General features: G+C 35.1%; 1 protein-coding gene across 7 annotated transcripts in view; it reads left to right on the forward strand.

The window, feature by feature from the left end:
* The window catches only part of clmna (calmin a), a 60,925-nt gene that overhangs the window by 28,708 nt on the left and 12,541 nt on the right, over window positions 1-19,676 (forward strand). For all 7 annotated transcript variants that reach the window (XR_012393295.1, XR_012393296.1, XR_012393297.1 and 4 more), the window contains exons 2-9: window positions 3,728-3,789; window positions 9,846-9,941; window positions 10,026-10,109; window positions 10,191-10,283; window positions 10,875-11,068; window positions 12,919-13,112; window positions 14,430-14,512; window positions 14,609-16,573. Coding sequence is in view for 2 of the 7 variants with exons in the window: in XM_002665160.7 (XP_002665206.2) it covers window positions 3,728-3,789; window positions 9,846-9,941; window positions 10,026-10,109; window positions 10,191-10,283; window positions 10,875-11,068; window positions 12,919-13,112; window positions 14,430-14,512; window positions 14,609-16,573 (2,771 nt within the window). In the remaining 5 variants the exon portion in view is untranslated. The remainder of the gene's footprint in view (window positions 1-3,727; window positions 3,790-9,845; window positions 9,942-10,025; window positions 10,110-10,190; window positions 10,284-10,874; window positions 11,069-12,918; window positions 13,113-14,429; window positions 14,513-14,608; window positions 16,574-19,676) is intronic.

A 19,676-nucleotide genomic window follows, 5' to 3' on the forward strand; every position in this document is an offset into this window, starting at 1 on the left:
CATACTTTTTCAATGAAATGATGCATTATTCAATTCAATTCATCTTTATTTCTATAGTGCTTTTACAGTGTTTTCACCGGGTATGAAGATGCGTTGGGCCAACATGGTGGCTCAGTGGTTATCATTTAGTGCTTAATCATTTTGGTGAACTTTCACAGCATGTCCCTTAACTCTTTTGTGTGGTTTTGGCACTGTATTTTTTCATTTTTTCAATCAAATCAAATCTTTAAACACTGAAAGTAGGGCTGGGCCAATAACCGATATTAGATTGAATCGTGATAACATTTATGTCAATAACATTGATAAGCTCTGAACTTTTTTTTTTTACTCCTAATTGATTCAAGAGCCAGTCACACAGCAGAAATGTGCAACAATGGTAATCACTGGTGGGAGGCGTGCGTTGGCACGAGGCCGCAGGGAGTGCCTTAGTGCCCCCACCAGTGCCGATATACAGCCATATCGCACTGCTACGAGTGTGATATTGCGTTTATACAACAGTTTGACGGCATAATTGTGTATATAAAAACAAAATCAAACATAAAGAGTCTCAAAACCCCTTTTGTATGAGGAACTACTTTCTTCCGCGTTGGATCCAAATCATAAGCTGACAGTTAAACAGCTGAGCAAGCATCTTTTAAAATTTAGATCTATAGTGTCCGCTTTTTGCTGGCTGTATGTGGGCGGAGTACAGAAAGGGTAAAGAGGCTGTACGGGTGCAGATATTACTTAAATATATCATGGCTATCAGCCAATCAGATTCGAGAACCAGACAGAACTGTTGTATATAATATAATATAATATAATATAATATAATATAATATAATATAATTTATTCCCAGTGATTGCTGCTGGAAGGGCATCCGCTGCGTAAAACATATGCTGGATAAGTTGGCGGTTCATTCTGCTGTGGCAACCCCAGATTAATAAAGGGACTACGCTGAAAAGAAAATGAATGAATGAATAATATAATAGAATATATTGAAACATTATTAATATATGATATTAGTATATATTTTTTTATTAATATTAATTTATTAATACTAATATTAATTTTATTTACCAAGCATTGGTGATATGCATGCAAACCTTGTTTATTCAAATTTACCAATCAGATGGAGCCTTACTATCTATAGTCAGTGCTATTTTGCTATTGGCTGGACTGGGCCTAAAGGTGAACCTATAGTGCATGTGTCTGAGGAGAGAGTTTCAAATAAATACTGAAAGCAAGAGTAGAGATGAATGAGGAAAAGAATATAGTCAAACATAGTGTTTTAAAGTCTTAATGTTTTCACTTTTACATTGTTTTTTTTTATTATTATTAAATTAGATTTAATTAGATCAGAAAAAAATATAAATTACCTGTTTATTTTACTGTCTATTAGATTTTTACTGTCAGCCCAAGTTTAGCCTTGTATAATAGTGTATATATAGCATTACACAAGTGTACAGTAAGCATAAATTAAGATATGCTGTATGTATGTGCAGTGCTCTGCATATACGAGTACACCCCGTTTTGAAAATGAATATTTTTATCAATTTCTCACAGAATTTGGTAATATATATTGTATCATTTGAACAAAACAGATTTATTAAACTGTTATATTTATTAAAATATTATTTTAGTCACAGAACATCTTTAGAAATGGAAAGATAAGACATTTAAATTTATGCAAAATATTGCAAAAAGAAACCACAAACTACAACATTTCAGCAAAGTTGTGCATATTTTTTGTTTCTCCTGATTTTCTCCTTGAAAATATTATTTATAATTTTTCCTTAACATATAAATTTAGGCTACTAAATTTTGAATCATTATCGTGGGTTATTTTGTTAGATTAGCTCCAGATTTGGCTTCAGTGCTGACTAATCTAAAGTACATGCACAAATATAACATTGTAAAGCATTCTATAGAAAATATTAATTTAAATGAGAGATTTGTGGGAGTTGTACTCATATATGCTGAGGACTGTATGTAAAAAAATCTGTTATTTTCATTGGTAAAAAAGATTTTCTTTTGAACAACAAAGTTATTGAGATGTACTGTATTGCATATCACTACATATCAGGAATAGTTCACCCAAAAATGAAGATTTACTCATTATTTACTCTCCCTTTAGTGGTTCCAAACCTTTGTGAGGTTCTTTTTTCTTGTAAAACACAAAGGAAGATAATTTGAAGAAAGCCAAAAACCAGTAACCATTGACTTCCATAGTAGGAAAAACAAATACTACAGGAGTCAATGGTTACAGGCTTACAGGTTTCTTGAGGATATTTTTTTTGTGTTTGTGAAGAAATTCCTAAAGGTTTAACACCAGTAAAGGTAAATGTACTTTATTATCAGTGATGTAAAGTAACAAATTACAAATACTCATATTACTATAATTTTTCCCAGGAAAAGTAAGTAGTTTTATATTGTGTACTTTTACTTTCCTTTGAGCACATTTTTAGTTCAGTATTGGTACTTTTACTCCACTATTTACCTTCAACCTGCAGTCACTACTTTATTTTATTCTTGTCTATGGGGATTGGAAGTAAAAAAAGTCATTTGTGTGATTCCAGTCCTATCAAATCACACGTAAAAAAAGTAACAACCTCAAGGCTTTTTATAAATAGCAAAGCATTAAAAGGGTCTAAGAAAATGCCTAAAATCTTTGCACCCATTGACCGAGAGACTGTTTAGACACCAATGAGAAAATGAAGGATGTCTACTGTATGATGACTAAAATTGCCAAATGGCCCTAAACAAAATGCACTACACAATATTATGTTTATACTGTACATCCCTGCACAAATTGCACGTTAGCTCATAAGCTTTTTACAGTGTAATACTCACTACTCCCTACTCTTGAGTACTTTTAAAAGAGCTATTTTTTACTCATACCTTGAGTGATACAGATACTTTTACTTTACTTGCACTACATTTTTGGGCAAATAATGGTACTTTTAATTAAGTATGATTTTTTTGTACTCTTTCCACCACTGTTTATTATTAATAAAAATCCAAATATAGGTTCTGATGACTTGTGTAGTGTTTCTTGGACAATATTTGGGAAATCAGTGTGAATGTAGCTATGCATTTAAATTCCATTATAGTGCTCATATCTACATTTTTTTAATATATTGATTATATAAAAGTGAGTACATATCACAGATGTGTTTCATAACTAAGCAGATATTAAAGAAATGAAGCAGTTTACATTCAAAACATGTGAGATGAAAGGCAAAACTTTAGGTGTGTCGATTTAAGTTTTGCATGAACCGTTTATAATCCTCAAAAAAAAAAGAAGAAAACATTGGTGAGGTAATTTCGTAATGATTTGAACATTAAATACACTCAATGATTTGCAAAGCAAAGCCCGGGCTTGAAAGAATAGCAATTTATCTTTGCACGCTGACATTTGATGTTCGTCTCATCAGTGTATTTACAGTAAAGTATAAAACAGGTTTTCAATATGTGTCAGTGCACTGAGAGCATAATAATAATGCAGAGATGAGCATGGTGGCCGTTGACTGTTCATTAAACTGAAAGTGCTCAGCAGAGGCTTGTGTTTATGAGTTCTGGTCATTCACATTGACTGTAATGATGCTCGGCTGCTTCATGGCCTTTGTTCCCATGAGCAGCAGCTTCAGGCTACGTGTGATTAATGACACAGAGCTGCTGTTTCAGATGAAGAAACGCTGTGCATCATTTACTGATGTCACGCTGTTGTTTTTGCTCTTCTTTCAGTGGAGCGAGAGGTGGTGCAGAAGAGGACGTTTACCAGATGGATGAATCTACATCTAGAGAAGGTGAGTAGATGGAGTTTATGGACCTCATATGTTCAGATTACAAACATGTTTGTTACAAACAGGAAATGCACACCTCCTGCTCTGCTGAATCGTTAATGAAGGAAATTGAAATTGTAATTTCTTAGCATTAATTATGCATGAGGGAGAAACATTAACCTAATTTGTAGGAAGAACTTCAAGGCTGAGGAAAGTCTTTTTTTTTCCAAGGGATCTAGTGGTTTAAATGTATCATGTGTTAATTTTAGATATATTCTGCATATATATTCTAAAAAAAAAAACTATATATATATATATATATATATATATATATATATATATATATATATATATATATATATATATATATGTATGTATATATATATATAAATATATATATATATATATATATATATATATATATATATATATATATATATATATATATATGTGTGTGTGTGTGTATAGATCTGAACGTAGCATGGTTGTTGGTGCCAGACGGGCTGGTCTGAGTATTTCAGAAATGCTGATCTACTGGGATTTTCATGCACAACCATCTCCAGGGTTTACAAAGGATGGTCAGGAAAAGAGAAAACATCCAGTGTGCAGCATTTCTTTGGGAGCAAATATCTTGTTGAGGTCAGAGGAGAATGGCCAGACAGGTTTGAGCTGACAACAGTAACTCAAATAACCATTCGTTACAACATGTAGAAGAACATCTCTAAACGCACAACACATCGAACCTTGAGGTTGATAAACTACACCAGCAGAAGACCACACCGGGTGCCACTCCTGTCAGCTAAGAACAGCACAGGCTCACCAAAATTGGACAATAGAAGATTGGATAAATATTGCCGAGTCTGATGAGTCTCTATTTCTGCTGTTACATTCGGATGGTAGGGTCAGAATTTGAAAGCAAGAAAGCATAAATCCATTCTGCCTTGTATCAACTGTTCAGGCTGGTGGTGGTGGTGTAATGGTGTGGGGATATTTTCTTGGCACACTTTGGGCCAATTAGTACCAATTGAGCATCTTGTCAACGCCACAGCCACATTGTTTCTGACCATGTCTATACCTTTATGACCACAGTGTACCCACCTTCTGATGGCTGCTTCCAGCAAGATAACGCGCCATGTTATAAAGTGTGAATCTTCTCAGACTGGCTTCTTGAACATAACAATGAGTTTACTGTACTAAAATGGCCTCCACAGTCACCAGATCTCAATCCAATAGAGCAACTTTGGGATGTGGTTGAACAGGAGATTGGCATTATGGATGTGCGGCCGACAAATCTTCAACTGTGTGATGGTATCATGTCAATGTGGACCAAAATCTCTGAGGAATATTTCCAGTGCCTTGTTGAATCTATGCCATGAAGGATTAAGGCAGTTCTGAAGGCAAAAGTGTTTTTAACCCGGTACTAGTAAGGTGTACCTAATAAAGTGGCCAGTGATTGTGTGCAAAGTATTTACACTGTAATACTGTATATGTACATAGATAGTAACTGCAATGTTTTAAACATTATTATTACACATTTTTTTTCAATAAATAACAACTACATTTAACTTAAAGTACGATAAAATAACTTTAAAATAACCATAAATTAATGACTTGGTGAAACTTGGTAAATACTTGGTGTGTGCACTATGCACATAATATAGAAGTACTAAATCCATATAGGAAAATAATAAAATAAATAAAGAAAATATTGCTTCTGTTTATTAAAAAGTAATTGAAGGTTAAAGATGTGACTGAAAGTTCAAATGTAGAGGCATTTATATAAAACTAAACATTTATATAAGAAACTCTACAAATCTTTTAGAATATAATGAGTTACAATGTACATACATTACATATGAATGAAATGACGCATTACACATCTAAATGTAAATTATATACAGTTGAAGTTAGATATATTAGCCCCCTGTTTATTTTTTATAAACCAATTAACACATGTTTTTTAATAACTAATTTCTAATAACTGATTTATTTTATTTTTGCCATGATGACAGTAAATAACATTTGACTGGACATTTTTCAAGACACTTCTATACGGCTTAAAATGACATTTAAAGACTTAACTAGGTTAATTAGGTGAACTAGGCAGGTTAGGGTAATTAGGCAAGTTATTGTATGATGATAGTTTGTTCTGTAGACTATCGAGAAAAAAATATAGCTTAAAGGGGCTAATAATTTTGACCTTGAAATGTTTTTTAAAATGTAAAAACTGCTCTTATTCTTGCCGAAATAAAACAAATAAGACTTCTTTAGAAGAAAAAATATTATCAGATATACTGTGAAAATTTCCCTCCTCTGTTATGCATAATTTGGGAAATATTTAAAAAAAGAGAAAAATGTCAAAGGAGGCTAATAATTCTGACTTTAACTCTATATAACAATGTGAAAACTATCAAGAAAATATTTAAAAATTGTATTAAACAGTCTTTTATCATGGCAAAATAATTATTTTTGTATAATTATTACATATCCTGAGTTTTTACTCCTTCTTTCACTTTCAGATTCTCCCTCCTCCTTTCATTAGTTACCAGAAATGGCGAGACGTACACAAAACACACACAAGCACAGTGAGATTTGCATGAGCATTAGTCATTGAGCACAGCAGCAGGGCGACTCGTTTAAGCGTCTCTTTTGTTTTCTCTGGCAGTCGAATGCTGCTCTTCTGCTGTTGTAGAAAGCTTATAGATGGAAGCGCTACTTTTCTTCAGAGCCTCATAATACTGACTGAAAACACTCCACGATCAATCCTTTGTTTTCATACACAATGTCGCTCTATTCTCTGACCCCCGAGTTTGGCTTCTTCTCAAAACTTCGACCCACTATCAGACAATTACACTCAGTGTGTCGTGTTTTAGTGGAAAATTTCACCCTTAACCCTCCAGTTTCCACTGTTGTCTCATCACAGCCTTTTATCCTTTTTATTCCTCTGAGAAATGTTATTGTTGAAGAAGAGTGGGCTTTTTCCTCCTCAAATCACTCACAAACATCTCTTGGCTTTTTTATTTGATTTAACATTCTGTATATGAAATTAGCTGATTTAATTAGCGATTTTTGTCTTAGAGCTTAATTTTTTCTTAAAATTAAATCAAACAAGGGGATTTTTCGCCTGACATGAAAATATAGAACAAAAATAGTGTAGTATTTAGAAATTGTAATTATTTTAAGAGTTTTTGTTTTAATATTTTGTTTCCATTTAGGCTGAGAAACTTTTTTTTTTGGTTGTATTATTTGAGTTTTGTTTTGATATTTAAAATTTGTATATCATGATATATATATATATATATATATATATATATATATATATATATATATATATATATATATATATATATATATATATACATATATATAGACATCAAAAATGTCAGTATCTCTGGATGTACTGGATTTTTTAATGCATGTTGGAGTAAAATGTTAATATGTATTTTATTCTATAAGGTCTAATAGCATTTCCCCCTGATTCCAAGTAAAAAAAATAGTCATTTAGAGCTTATTGTCTTTTCAGAAAGTGACAGATTTTTGAATAATAAATGTTCGTTTTCTCATTCGTTTTCTTTTCGGCTTAGTCCCTTCATTCATCTGGGGTTGGGGTTGGAGTGAACCGCCAACTTATCCAGCTTATGTTTTACGCAGTGGATGCCCTTCCACCTGCAACCCATCTCTGGGACACATGCACACATACTCATTCACACACATACACTACCGACAATTTAGCTAACCAATTCCCCTATAGAGCATTTCTTTGGACTGTTGGGGAAACTGGAGCTCCCGAAGGAAACCCAAGTAAACACGAGGAGAACATGCAAACTCCACACTGAAATGCCAATTGACCCAGCCGAGGCTCGAACCAGCGACCTACTTGCTGTGTATGCAATCGTTTATTAACCAATTATTAGTTAAAGTGAAATCATATTGTCATCTAAATATAATCATCTTTTTGTTGTTTTGACCTATTAACAATTGTATTTTTATTTTTGAAGAAATTTTATTAGTAGTTTTACAAAATTAAACAATAATTATGTTTTACTTTATAGGGCTGGGCGATATGTTAAATATACCATATCCTAATAAAAGTCATCGGTCCCACTTTATATTAAGTGTCCTTAACTACTATGTACTTGCATCAAAAAATAAATATAATGTACTTACTGTGTTTATAATGTATTTGAGAACACTTGTGGTGCTTTTGAGTTGGGATCGAGGTTGGTTTATGGACAGGTTTGGTGGCATGGGTAGGTTTAAGGGTGGGTTAAGGTGTGGGGATGGTCAACAGTGTATTTACAAATGTAATTACAAAAGTTAATTACAGATGTAATTACATACATGTATTTAATCAGGCATAAGTACACAATAAATACATGTATTTGCACAATAAGTACATTGTAACAAACTATTAGTTCCTGTGTAAGTACATATTAGTTAAGGCCACTTAATATAAAGTGGGACCAAGTCATCTCATATGTTGAAAATGGTATATATGTGCGTGCGTGCGTACGTGTGTATATACCGTGCATCTGCTAAGTATTCATAGCGCTTCACTTTTTCCACATATTTTTGTTACAGCCTTATTCCAAAATTGATTAAATTCATTTATTTCCTCACAATTCTACAAACAATACTCCATATTGAGAATGTGAAAAATGATTTTTTGAAATTGTTGTAAATTTATTAAAAATAAAAAACCTGAAAAATCAGATGTCCATAATTATTCACAGCCTTTGCTGTAAAGCTCCAACTTTTTCCACATTGTTGAGATATTTCAGCAGCTTCATTGGAGTTCACCTGTGGTAAATTCAGTTGGTTGGACATGATTTGAAAAGGCATACACCTGTCTATAAAGGGTTCCAGGGTTGACAGTGCATGTCAAAGCACAAACCAAGCATAAGGACAAAAGAATTCTCTCTAGACCTCCGAGACTTTCAAGATTGCAGCTTTCTCACGGTGCTGTTATTAATGTTTCTGTCTGCATTACCATAAACCATGTATTTTGCGACACCATGACATAAACAACAGAGCAAAAAATAAACCGAAATATGGGATCTTTTAAATATAAAATAGTGGATTTTTTTTTGCTCTTACAATAGACTATATTCGTCACATTGCACAGCCCTAATATATTAAAAATCCTAATAACAGGCTTTATTAATACACTTATAACTCATCCCAATAAATGATAAATTCATATATACAGTAAAACCTGAAATTCTTCATACCCCTGGCAAATTTTGAAAGTATTTTTTATTTAGCCAGCACGTTTTTTTTTTTTTTTTTTTTTTTTGATGGCATATGACACAGGCTTTTACAGAGACCCGGAAGGGATGTGATGGTGGGGGAAAAAATGGGTGGAAGAAAAAAAACTGGGTGAGAGAAAAAATACTTAATGATAGTGGGATAGAATAGTACAATTTGTGAGAATCCTGGCGAGGGTTGTCATGTATGAAGTGAACAGGAAGTGTTTGTCAAACAACAGTTTTTTGCAAAACATCTTTGCGAGGGAATGCACAAAAAAAAAAAAGCCTCTTATTGCTAATTTTTTTTCTCCCACCCACTTTTTTTCCCACCATCAAATCCTATCCGGGTCTCCGTAGGCTTCTCCCAAAAGATAATAAGGCGGTGTACAAGAAGCATCATTGTGCAAAAAAGATTTGTTTAAACTATATTTGTTTATTATATATTTGTATAAATTGTATATAAATTGTCATTTTGTTGTTTTGTAAGAATTTAAATAATGCAACATAAGCACATTATTGTTCATTTTACTGTTTATTTTATTTATTTATTAACTTCGTTTCATTACTATTTTTTCATTTATGTATGTTTGTTCACTGATTCATCTGTTATATGTTTTGCAAGAAGACTTGCTATGTGTGGAGGTGAGGGGGGGTTAAATGTTAATTTATGTTCATAAAAGTGTTGAAAAAAAGAAAATGAAAAGCAGAAATTGCATATTTGTATACAACAAATGTTATTCACTTTTGTTCCCTAAATAGAGTTTATTAAAAACAGAGTTTAAATAATGAACGGTATTATTTAATGATATTTATTGATTGACTGTTGTGCAGTGCAATCCTCGTATGGAAGTGCGGGACCTGTTCCGTGATATCCAGGATGGGAAGATGCTGATGGCTCTTCTTGACGAACTCTCAGGAAGCAAACTAGTGAGAATCACTTCAGTAGATTTTCAAATGTCTTCATCTGTTTTCTTGAACCACTAAGAAAACCCTGACCTTTCATCCTTTCAGCTGCATGGGTTTAAGCCGTCCTCGCATCGCATTTTTAGGCTCAATAACATCGCCAAGGTATTGGCCTTTCTGGAAGAAAGAAACGTGAGTATTGATTGTGGAAACCAAATAAAACACTCTGAGTGCTTTTTCTTGAAAATGTGATGAGTCCGTCTTTGGTTTTAGGTGAAATTAGTCAGCATCGATGCAACGGATATCGCAGATGGCAATCCATCCATAGTGCTCGGGCTTATCTGGAATATCATACTGTTTTTCCAGGTAATTTAATCTTGTTTTCTTCCTCAGAGTTGATTTATTTAAATGTCTTGATGCTTTTAGATTTGGATTAGGCCTCATATGATTGGATTTAGTTGGATAAGGGTATTGTTTTGACACTGTTGAGGAATCATGGTTTGAATACAAATGTTAGCAAATACTATTAGACACAATCTAATGATCTGACTCAGGACAAATATAAACATATAGAAAATAAATTGTTGATAAAAAAAAACATACATACACAATATAAACGGTATAACAGAACATTTTGGCGGTAGTAAAACCTTGACATTTCCAAACCGCAGTAAACCTTGAAACCGGTGATCGTCCCATGCCTAGAAACAAGGTCTGATTGCACTACAGATCGTATGTGCTTCACCTTCTGAATGTCTTGGCAGGCACATTATGTTGGATTAGGCTCCAATTGTGCACTAATCTTATCTGTGAGACCGGGCAGTTCCCTTATCGCTGATGTCTAGTCGGTGTTTAGATATGACTGAAGAGTTTACTTAGTAGGATGATAGGAAATGCCACCGTGCTGAGCAAACGCTGCTCGTCTGCATACTCAGTAATGACCTGTTTGTGTTGCAGATCAAGGAGCTCACGGGGAACATTAAGAGCCAGTTTCCATCGTCCTCCAGCTTGTCGTCAATCCCGACCAGCTCCGATTCAGACACGTCCCACTCCAGCACACCCACAGATGAGAGAAAGCCCACTGTCGCTCCACGGGGTCATGGGAAGGTCATCAAAACCCTCCTGCAGTGGGTCCAGAGACGGACTAGAAAGTAGGCTTCTGGGAATTAGGGTTGGGTATCGATTCAGATGTCCTGATTCAATTTTGCTTCAATGACAATCTTTCAGTTTGATTCCTGATTACAATCAATCATTATAAATAGGCATGCATCGATATTGGATTCCTTTAAAGCTATCACAATAATATGAAAAAGGCAGATAGCGATGTTTTATTATTTTACAAGGAGGAAATAAGTAAGCATGTCTTTTGATTAATAAATTTTTTATTTATAATATGTACAAAATATCACATATAAATATGTATTAAATGTCTGACATGCTTTGGGAAAGGAATCTCTGTGCACCATGTTCAAGGGCTGGCACAAAACTATCGGTTAGTTTGGGCTAAAATGTACTGCACAAGTAAAGAAACTTACTGCACTTTAGTTGGTCAATGTTTTCTGGAGCAGCAAAATTTATAACTAAACTATTCACCTTATTCTCCGCTGACGAGCGGGCGCTGCCATTTGAATCTTTTTGGCTTGAGACTTCCGGTCTCATTCACTTCCATTCATTTTTTGATGTTTAAAACTGCTCGTTACTCTGCTTGATGTGGCAATTTGATAGTTTTTGATTATATTATTCTACTTGGTCTGTGTAGTCATGCAAACATTTGTTTGTAGAGCAAGTAGTTTGACCATTTTCTGCCGTTTATTATTCCTAGTCATTTCTCCCATAGGCGACTGAATCAGAAGTTCTAAGAGAATCGCGAAAACAGGCGCACTTCTGCATTTTAGAATAAGGTCAATAGCAACAGCACTGGCTTCGTTTGTTTGGCTTACATTTGTTAAATAAATCTATATTTAGTTAGGGGGGGTCGATAGTCAATACCATCGTCCATCCCCGATGGCCGATAGACATCACGATGCTGAGCTGGCATCACAGTCCTCTGCCCCTCCCCCTTTGCAGCAACAACCCGCTCGTGAAAAACACACTCTCATGCCCTGTTTACACTAATACATCTTAAGGCTTGTACGCACCGTTCATCGTCTGTGTTTTTTGAGACGTTTTTCCGGATTCAAACCTAAGCGATTTTCACGGGCAAAAAAAGTATGCAAAATTACTCCTTGACGTTAGATGGCGCTACACAACTTTAAGCTTCTGACACCCGCTTGTAATACAGTAAAAGAAGAGAGAAAGTTGACACACTTGTTGTTAAAGTTATTGGCGATTCGAACACACATGGATGGTTCAAGCAGCAGCTCCAGCTCTAGTGATGAAGAAATGATTATTATTCACTAGTGCAATAAGTAGCTCCACGTTCATATCGCTTCTGGCCATCTTCTTCAATGTGCGCTCGCATTGGCAGTTTTGCACTTGAGAGCCTCCAAGTGCTGTTTACTGTAACTTCAGCAGCTCTGTGCTAAAAGTGCAAATCTGATTGGTGGAGTCAAATTAATTTAATGGGTAGTAAAGTACTGTAGCACTGCATACTATTGGCCAACATCAGTTTTTGTAATCAGTATCAGTATATGTCAATCAATATCAGTGTATATCAGAAAAGAAGTTCTTCTGTGCTGAGAGCATATTTTATTTGTTGTAATAATCGTTTCAAAGACATCCTTATTTTTTTTCTTTTAAAGAAGTTATTTTGTACATTTTTATTTACATGATATCGACAGCTGAATATTTAGTTTAAGCTTTTTCATATTTATTTCTTTTTTACTTTTAATTTTACTGAACATTGTACACAATACTGGGATACAAAAGATATATCATGGCTTTGTCAAAATATACCAGGATATGAATTTTGGTCCATATCACCCAGCCCAATTGTGCTGAATGGATACGATTACTATACCTATAGAAAATCAAGTCATTACTTGATGCGTTTTTCTTCCAGATATGGAGTTGCTGTGCAGGACTTTGGGAAGAGTTGGACGAGTGGTCTGGCTTTTCTTGCTGTGATAAAGTCCATTGACCCCAGTTTAGTGGATATGAGGAGGTCTTTTCTCCGAACACCCAGAGAGAACATTGAGGAGGCATTCAGAACGGCACACTACAGTCTTGGCATCCCGAAACTCCTTGAACCAGAGGGTAAATGTTAAAGTGTTGTTTGATGTATTTATAGAGCAGACCAAAAAAAGTGTGCTGAGGAGGTGCACTTCAAAATGTATGAATGTCATTGCATATTTTTTTAGTTACAATTTTTAACCAATTGTTTCCAGGGTGCTTTTCAATAGAAGAATTAGGAATTTGTATTTTATTTTGAACTGGATCTTTAAAACATTTAGAGAATATTTTAATGTTTTTGAAACAAGGATTCAGGGCTGTTTCTCAATACCAAGTACGCAAAGTTCAGACTTGCGTTCTTGAAAGTTCAGACTTGAAACAATGAACTACACAGGACGCAAGGACACAAGACAGGTACTTCTTTAAATAGTACGGCAGTGTTATGGATTCATCGGTTCACTGTACATTAACAATAAAATTATTTAACATTATATTGATATTATAAATTAATATTTTTGATTTGAGAAATGTAAACATAAATCATTCTAAATGTGAAGTAAAACTACAACAGACATTATACAAGTATAAGGTACAAGATGTAAAAAATATGAAATAAAGATAACGATAAACTATTTTCTAAACAAAGACGAACATCGTACAACACAGTAACATAATTAAATACAATTATAAAAGGTAACAAAATAACACTGCCAACATAATACACCTAATAAACAAGTAATAGATTTAAAAGACTGAAAACTGTCCAAAGGATATGCACAAGATGGATTAAATATCATGCTTTAACTACACTAGAAAGATGCACATGGTACATCTGTAATGGACTTAATAAAGCTGCTATCGGCCGGGAAGCTGATGACGATGGTCCCGCTGACAGGCTGGGGGTCAGAGTTCGCATAAGCTGAGGCTTGTCACCAAAAATGTGCTATCTTTACAAATAAACTGCAGATTCGAGTTTAAAACAACTACAATACGCCTGAAAAACTCTTAACACTTTATTTTGTGACACAACAGAATAGTTTTTTTAAAATCGTGCTTGTTTTCTCGTCCACCATTAGCTTTTGCTGGTTAGGTTGCAATGCATTCTGGGATACCTGTGCTTCGCAAGTTTGCACAAGTCACCTTTTGATGCGTCTTTGGCAAAAGGCGCAGAGCAAAAGCACATTCAGGAATTGTATCTATACTTGGCAAGATGTGAACTTTGAATTGGAACAGTACTTTGGCGACGGTTGATGACATTTCATGAGGACACAAGAACGCAAGTACAGACAAAAATACATATTGAGAAACAGCCCCATACTGAGAAACAGTTTAGTATTGTTTTTAGTAAATCTCTTAAAATGCATTAGCATAGCTGAACTAAAATGAAGCATGTCTTCTCAGATGTGATGCTCAATCCCCCCGATGAGCAGTCCATAATGACCTATGTGTCCCAGTTTCTGGAGCACTTTCCTGGAATTGAGGAGGTAGGAATTTTTCATTGACTTACAGCATTACATCAGTGTACAAATGTCATATATCCTAACTAAAATCACTTTGTTTTATGGGGTTTTTTTTCCCAGGATGACACATCAGATATTCGGGAAAGAAGTAAAGCCAGAGCTCGTATGGATGATGCTCCCGTTCGGAATGGAGTACAGAGAAAACGGGAGACTTATATGGTTAAGAGAGACTCAGTTCATCCACCACCCAAGATCTTCATCTCCTCAGTGTCTGAAGAGCGTGAGCAGATCCCCTCCCCAGTCCTTTTGCAAACCCCTGAGGACAGACCCTGGACCCACGAAGAGTCGACAATGGGCCCAAGTCCAAGTCCTGCCAATGACCAGCCTGTTTATCCTCCCTTGGACTTGAACAAAGACACACCCACAACTAGCTCACCACAACCTTCATTGTCGGATTCTGCTGTCAACTCTCCAGACTCATGGAGTGAGGTACATAGTGAGACTACTAACTCTCATCGGGTTACTGAGGAGCCAATGAGTGAGAGAGATACGACGGGTACTGTTGAAGTGACCTCAGATTTAGGGTCTCCGTTTTCACCAGAAAGCACACCAGAAAATCAATTGGACCGCGAGCTTTTCATTGACGAGGGCAACTATTCCCTTGGCTCCATGGATAGTTTACATGCCAAATCCATTGCAGTATCTGAGGAGGACGATGCTTACAAATACATCCTAGATCTGAAAGAAGAACAGTCCAATAATCCTTTGCCCAGGGATGAATCTTGCTTAGAAGATTCCAAAACCAGTCCTTCGGGATACCATGAAGGAGAGAAACCAACTTCTGAAGTTCCTTCATGTTTGGAAAGTGACTCTGGCTTCTTTCAGGATAGTAAGGAAGGCATTCCAGCTCAACCTGAGATTGGAAGTCCTCTCCTGTCTCCAGTTGATGAAGAAATAATATCTGATCCCTTTCAGGACGACAATGAGTCTTCGAATACACAAGCCATTCAGAGGGACACTCTCGAAAGGACAGATGGACCCGAGAAGAAACCGGTCACATTTGAGTATGACAGTGAGCCTGAGTGCCCAGTTCTGCAATACGAGAGAGTTTCTATATCAGGAAGTGAGGAGGATATTAAGCTGTGCACCGATCTGACTGAAGAACCAACAGAGGAACCGAGCAAAAACGATCTAGCAAATGGTCATTCTGAGACCAATGAGGACAGTGACTTCAATCATGGTGAACAAGCAGGTGTCTTGAAAAGTGAGGTAAAGGATGTTGTATTTGATGATCAAGAAAAAACAGTTTCAGATCAGAGCCAATCAGATGTTGAGGTTCATGATGAAGATCAGGTGTGTTATATGTGTGGAGGTCCAGTGATGAAGAGTTCAGGTGATTCTTGTGAACAGGGGGACTATTGTCTGTCTCATTCAAGCTCAACCGAGAGAGACTGTAATTCAGATTCGAGACATTTCACTGAATCAGATGCAGGTGGAAACTTTGAGGACAATCCAAGGGAGCAGAACAATGAATTAAATGGAACTGTAAGTGATCTCAAGAATGAGCCAAGAGAGAGGAAAGGCATTCGCGAAGATCGGCTTGTTATAGGTAAGAGCGACTTGGAAAATGGGTCAGACGGCATAAGGAGGACAGAGTTTTCCCACAATATAAATGGTGAAAGTCAAGCTCAGGTTTCAGACAATACAGTGCCTGGAGGAGACCAGAATAACAGACCTTTATCGGTAGTGGACTCCCGGAAATCTGTCACAGAGGCCTTACTTGACCCTCTTTCAGACTCTAACATCACTGATGGAGAAAAAGACTCTATATTAACCCAAAGCCCACTCAGACATTTTCCAGAATTGTCCAGCATTGAGTCACTAATTGAACCGGATACCACCTGTGAGGACGCAGAACCCATTATTGGTGTCCGTGGGTTCCCAGAAAGGCGTCCTGCAGAGTTACGTCTGTCCCTCAGCATGACTCCGCTTCAGCCAGCACCTCCAAAGCGCTCATTTACTGAATCAGATACTGACACTGAAGATGCATCAGAAGACCACAGCAATGGATATAAGTCAAAAAAGGTTATTTTTCATTCTAACTTTCCATTGGCCTAGAAAACAAAGCTCAGTTTGATACAGAGAGTGACCTATAAACAGAAGCAGCGGTATCAGCATATGTGCTTTTTCAGGGTCACAAACTCAATTTCCGAATGTAGTTCACTTGAGTGCACTACTCAAAATGATCTCTGGCTGCAATGATCTGCTACAGTTGCTATAGATTCCTTTGAGTATAGTCCAAGAATTGTAGTCTGAAGTTATACTGTTTTCATTTTCCTCTCACGCATGCTTTCAATCTCAGATTAAAGTTTGATAGTTGAGATGAACTATAAAAGACTATTTCAGCTCCCTCAAATAACCAGTATGTGGATCAGCTCTCTAAAGAATTGGGTTCAGTAGCACTGCTTTAGAAGCTGTTAGATAAGGGATTAAAAAGTATAGTTGCTTTCTTGGTGCCACACATGCTCCTATATGTGCAAATCTCAAATGGATATTTGACACATATTTTGAGAAAATGCTTTGTTTTTTTTTTAAACCCAACAATACAAACTGGGAAAATTTACTACCCTTTCGTTATGTTTGGGATAAAAAATATCCACTGAATTAAACTGCTGAAAAAATGCATCAGATAAATATTTTTAAATTATTATTTTTTTTGCATAAATCTGTGAATCATTCTCAGTCCTAATCAAAACTACTAATTGTTTTTAGAAAATTTCAGGACTTTAACTCTTTAATTGCTAATTTCATAAGTGATGTCACTGATTTAGTAAAAAAAAACACAAAATGACGTATTTTCATTATAAAATGTAATTATGGACTGGATTTTTTAACCTTTCATCTAAATCTTAGACATGTGAAACAACATTGCATTTGATGCATTGTTTTTAATAAATTTTCATTGTTTTCTCCCTAATTTACTGTTGGCGGCTGTTATTTGCCACATTGAGTTCAATTATAGCCACATTTTTTTATTACAAATTTTTTAATGGTGGTTTTCCCTGTTGGTAAGAGGTACAATTGGGCATTTTTACTTTTGATCATCATTTAGCACCATTACCCTTTAGATATGCCTGTGCAAATATATATATATATATATATATATATATATATATATATATATATATATATATATATATATATATATATATATATATATATATATTAGTGCTGTCAATCTTTAAAAAAAATTTATCGCGATTAATTTCGCGATTAACGAAGCATACGCTTTCGTTGCGTTTAATGAGGAAACACGCTAAACATGGAGAGCTGATGCTGAAAGGCAGAGTAATGCCCTGTCTTTGACAGCTTGCGACTTCACCAGAGACTTTCTGAGTACATTCACATAAGACACCAATACTCAGATTTTAATATGATTAAGATTATACTCTTATTCAAATTCTACCGTGTAGCCTAAGCAGTGATTTTATTACCTTAAAGGAACACCGAGTCACGAAATGCGGAGGATTTTCTTTCTGTTCGCCATGCGGTATCAAGTTACAACAGAAGTCGAAAGTTAAAAATGAAACACCCGAAATTGCATGAAACTTTGGAGAGCTAGGTGATGCGACTAATTGTTTTATACTGAAATTTGCCTTTAAAAAGTGCTTCCTTGGTCTTATCCACATTTCTTGCATGTTAAACACACGTCCACCACAACAGGAAGTAAAAAAAACCTGCAACTGCGTTAATTGCGTTAATTTTTTTTAACGCGTTAATTATTTAAAATTAATCGCATGCGTTAACGCACTAATTTTGACAGCGCTAATATATATATATATATATATATATATATATATATATATATATATTTTTTTTTTTTTTTTTTTTTTTTTTTTTCTGGATTTTATATGGAGTATAACAGCAAATTAAAGTGTATGTATGTGTGTCTGTGAGTGTGTGAGAATGACCTTTATGCACTTACCTTGATGTGTCTGAGAAAATCAAATTATGCATCTCAGCTCTCAGAACTACATGGAGTAAACAAAAACAAAGACTGTGTATTTATGCACCATCAAATGTAGTTATAATGGAAGTCAATGGCCAAAAACAGCCACCAACAGTAAACTAGAAGTAAAATAAAAATCTAACAATGCATCAAAGCTAATGTTGTTATTAATCATTCACATGTCCAAGACTGTAAAAGGGAAAAATATCAGTCCACAATTACTTTTTGTGTTTTTATGTTGAAAAGAAGTCATTTTGTGTGGGTTTTTCCCCAACAAATCAGTGACATCATTTGTGTACTTGGCAATTAAATAGGTAAAATCCTGTAATTTTCTAAACAATTTAGTAGTTTTGATCAGGACTGAGGTTGATTAACAGATTAATGCAAAAAAAAAAAAAAAAAAAAAACTTTTTTTTTTGAAAAAGTGTATTTTTACAGCAGTTTCATTTAGTGGATGTTTTTATCCCTAACATAACAAAAGATAGTAAATTTGAACAGTGCACAAGGAATATATACTTTATTTTGTCCCCTTTTCCTACATTTGACCTTTTAGGGCTTGTTTATACTCAGTGTTAAGATAATTTTTTGTAAGTCACATGTCAGTGGACATTTCTAGGTATTGGTGTAGATATGTGCTTAAATGTTTTGAGTTATACACTTTAGACTGCTTCGAGAGGCAGTCGAAGTTACAATCAGTCGAAATGTCTGTCATAGTGTTAGCCCTCATATTGTCAAATAATTTTGACCAGCTGCAAAAAACACCTACTGAAGTAGTTTATGACCATTATGGGACGTGTTGTGAGAAAACACTTAAACAAGCTATTCTTACTTTGCTGTGTGGTATCAAAACACAGATTAGAATCGAAACTAGAAGAGTAACGTTTGTTTGTTGACAAACTTTGCAGTTGGCTTGAAGAAGCTAGCATATTTATAGAATGAATTAGCGTGCGGCTATCAAGAATTAGCATGCTGCCAGCCTGTTTTTAGCATGAATTAGCAACTTTGTAGCATCAATTTATGTTTTAGGCTAGTTGCTAGGCTTTGCTAGTTAGAGGTAAATTGTTCAATGAAGGTCTGTAGGCATTTAATGGTCTATATAATTTTATTGCTTCAAAGTTTTTACCCCTCAATGAAAGTCAAAAGGAGATTCATAGGTTTGATTGCCCATTTAATGGGAAC

The sequence above is a fragment of the Danio rerio genome, chromosome 17 (assembly GCF_049306965.1).
Source record: "Danio rerio strain Tuebingen ecotype United States chromosome 17, GRCz12tu, whole genome shotgun sequence".
In the NCBI taxonomy this organism is placed as follows: domain Eukaryota; kingdom Metazoa; phylum Chordata; class Actinopteri; order Cypriniformes; family Danionidae; genus Danio; species Danio rerio.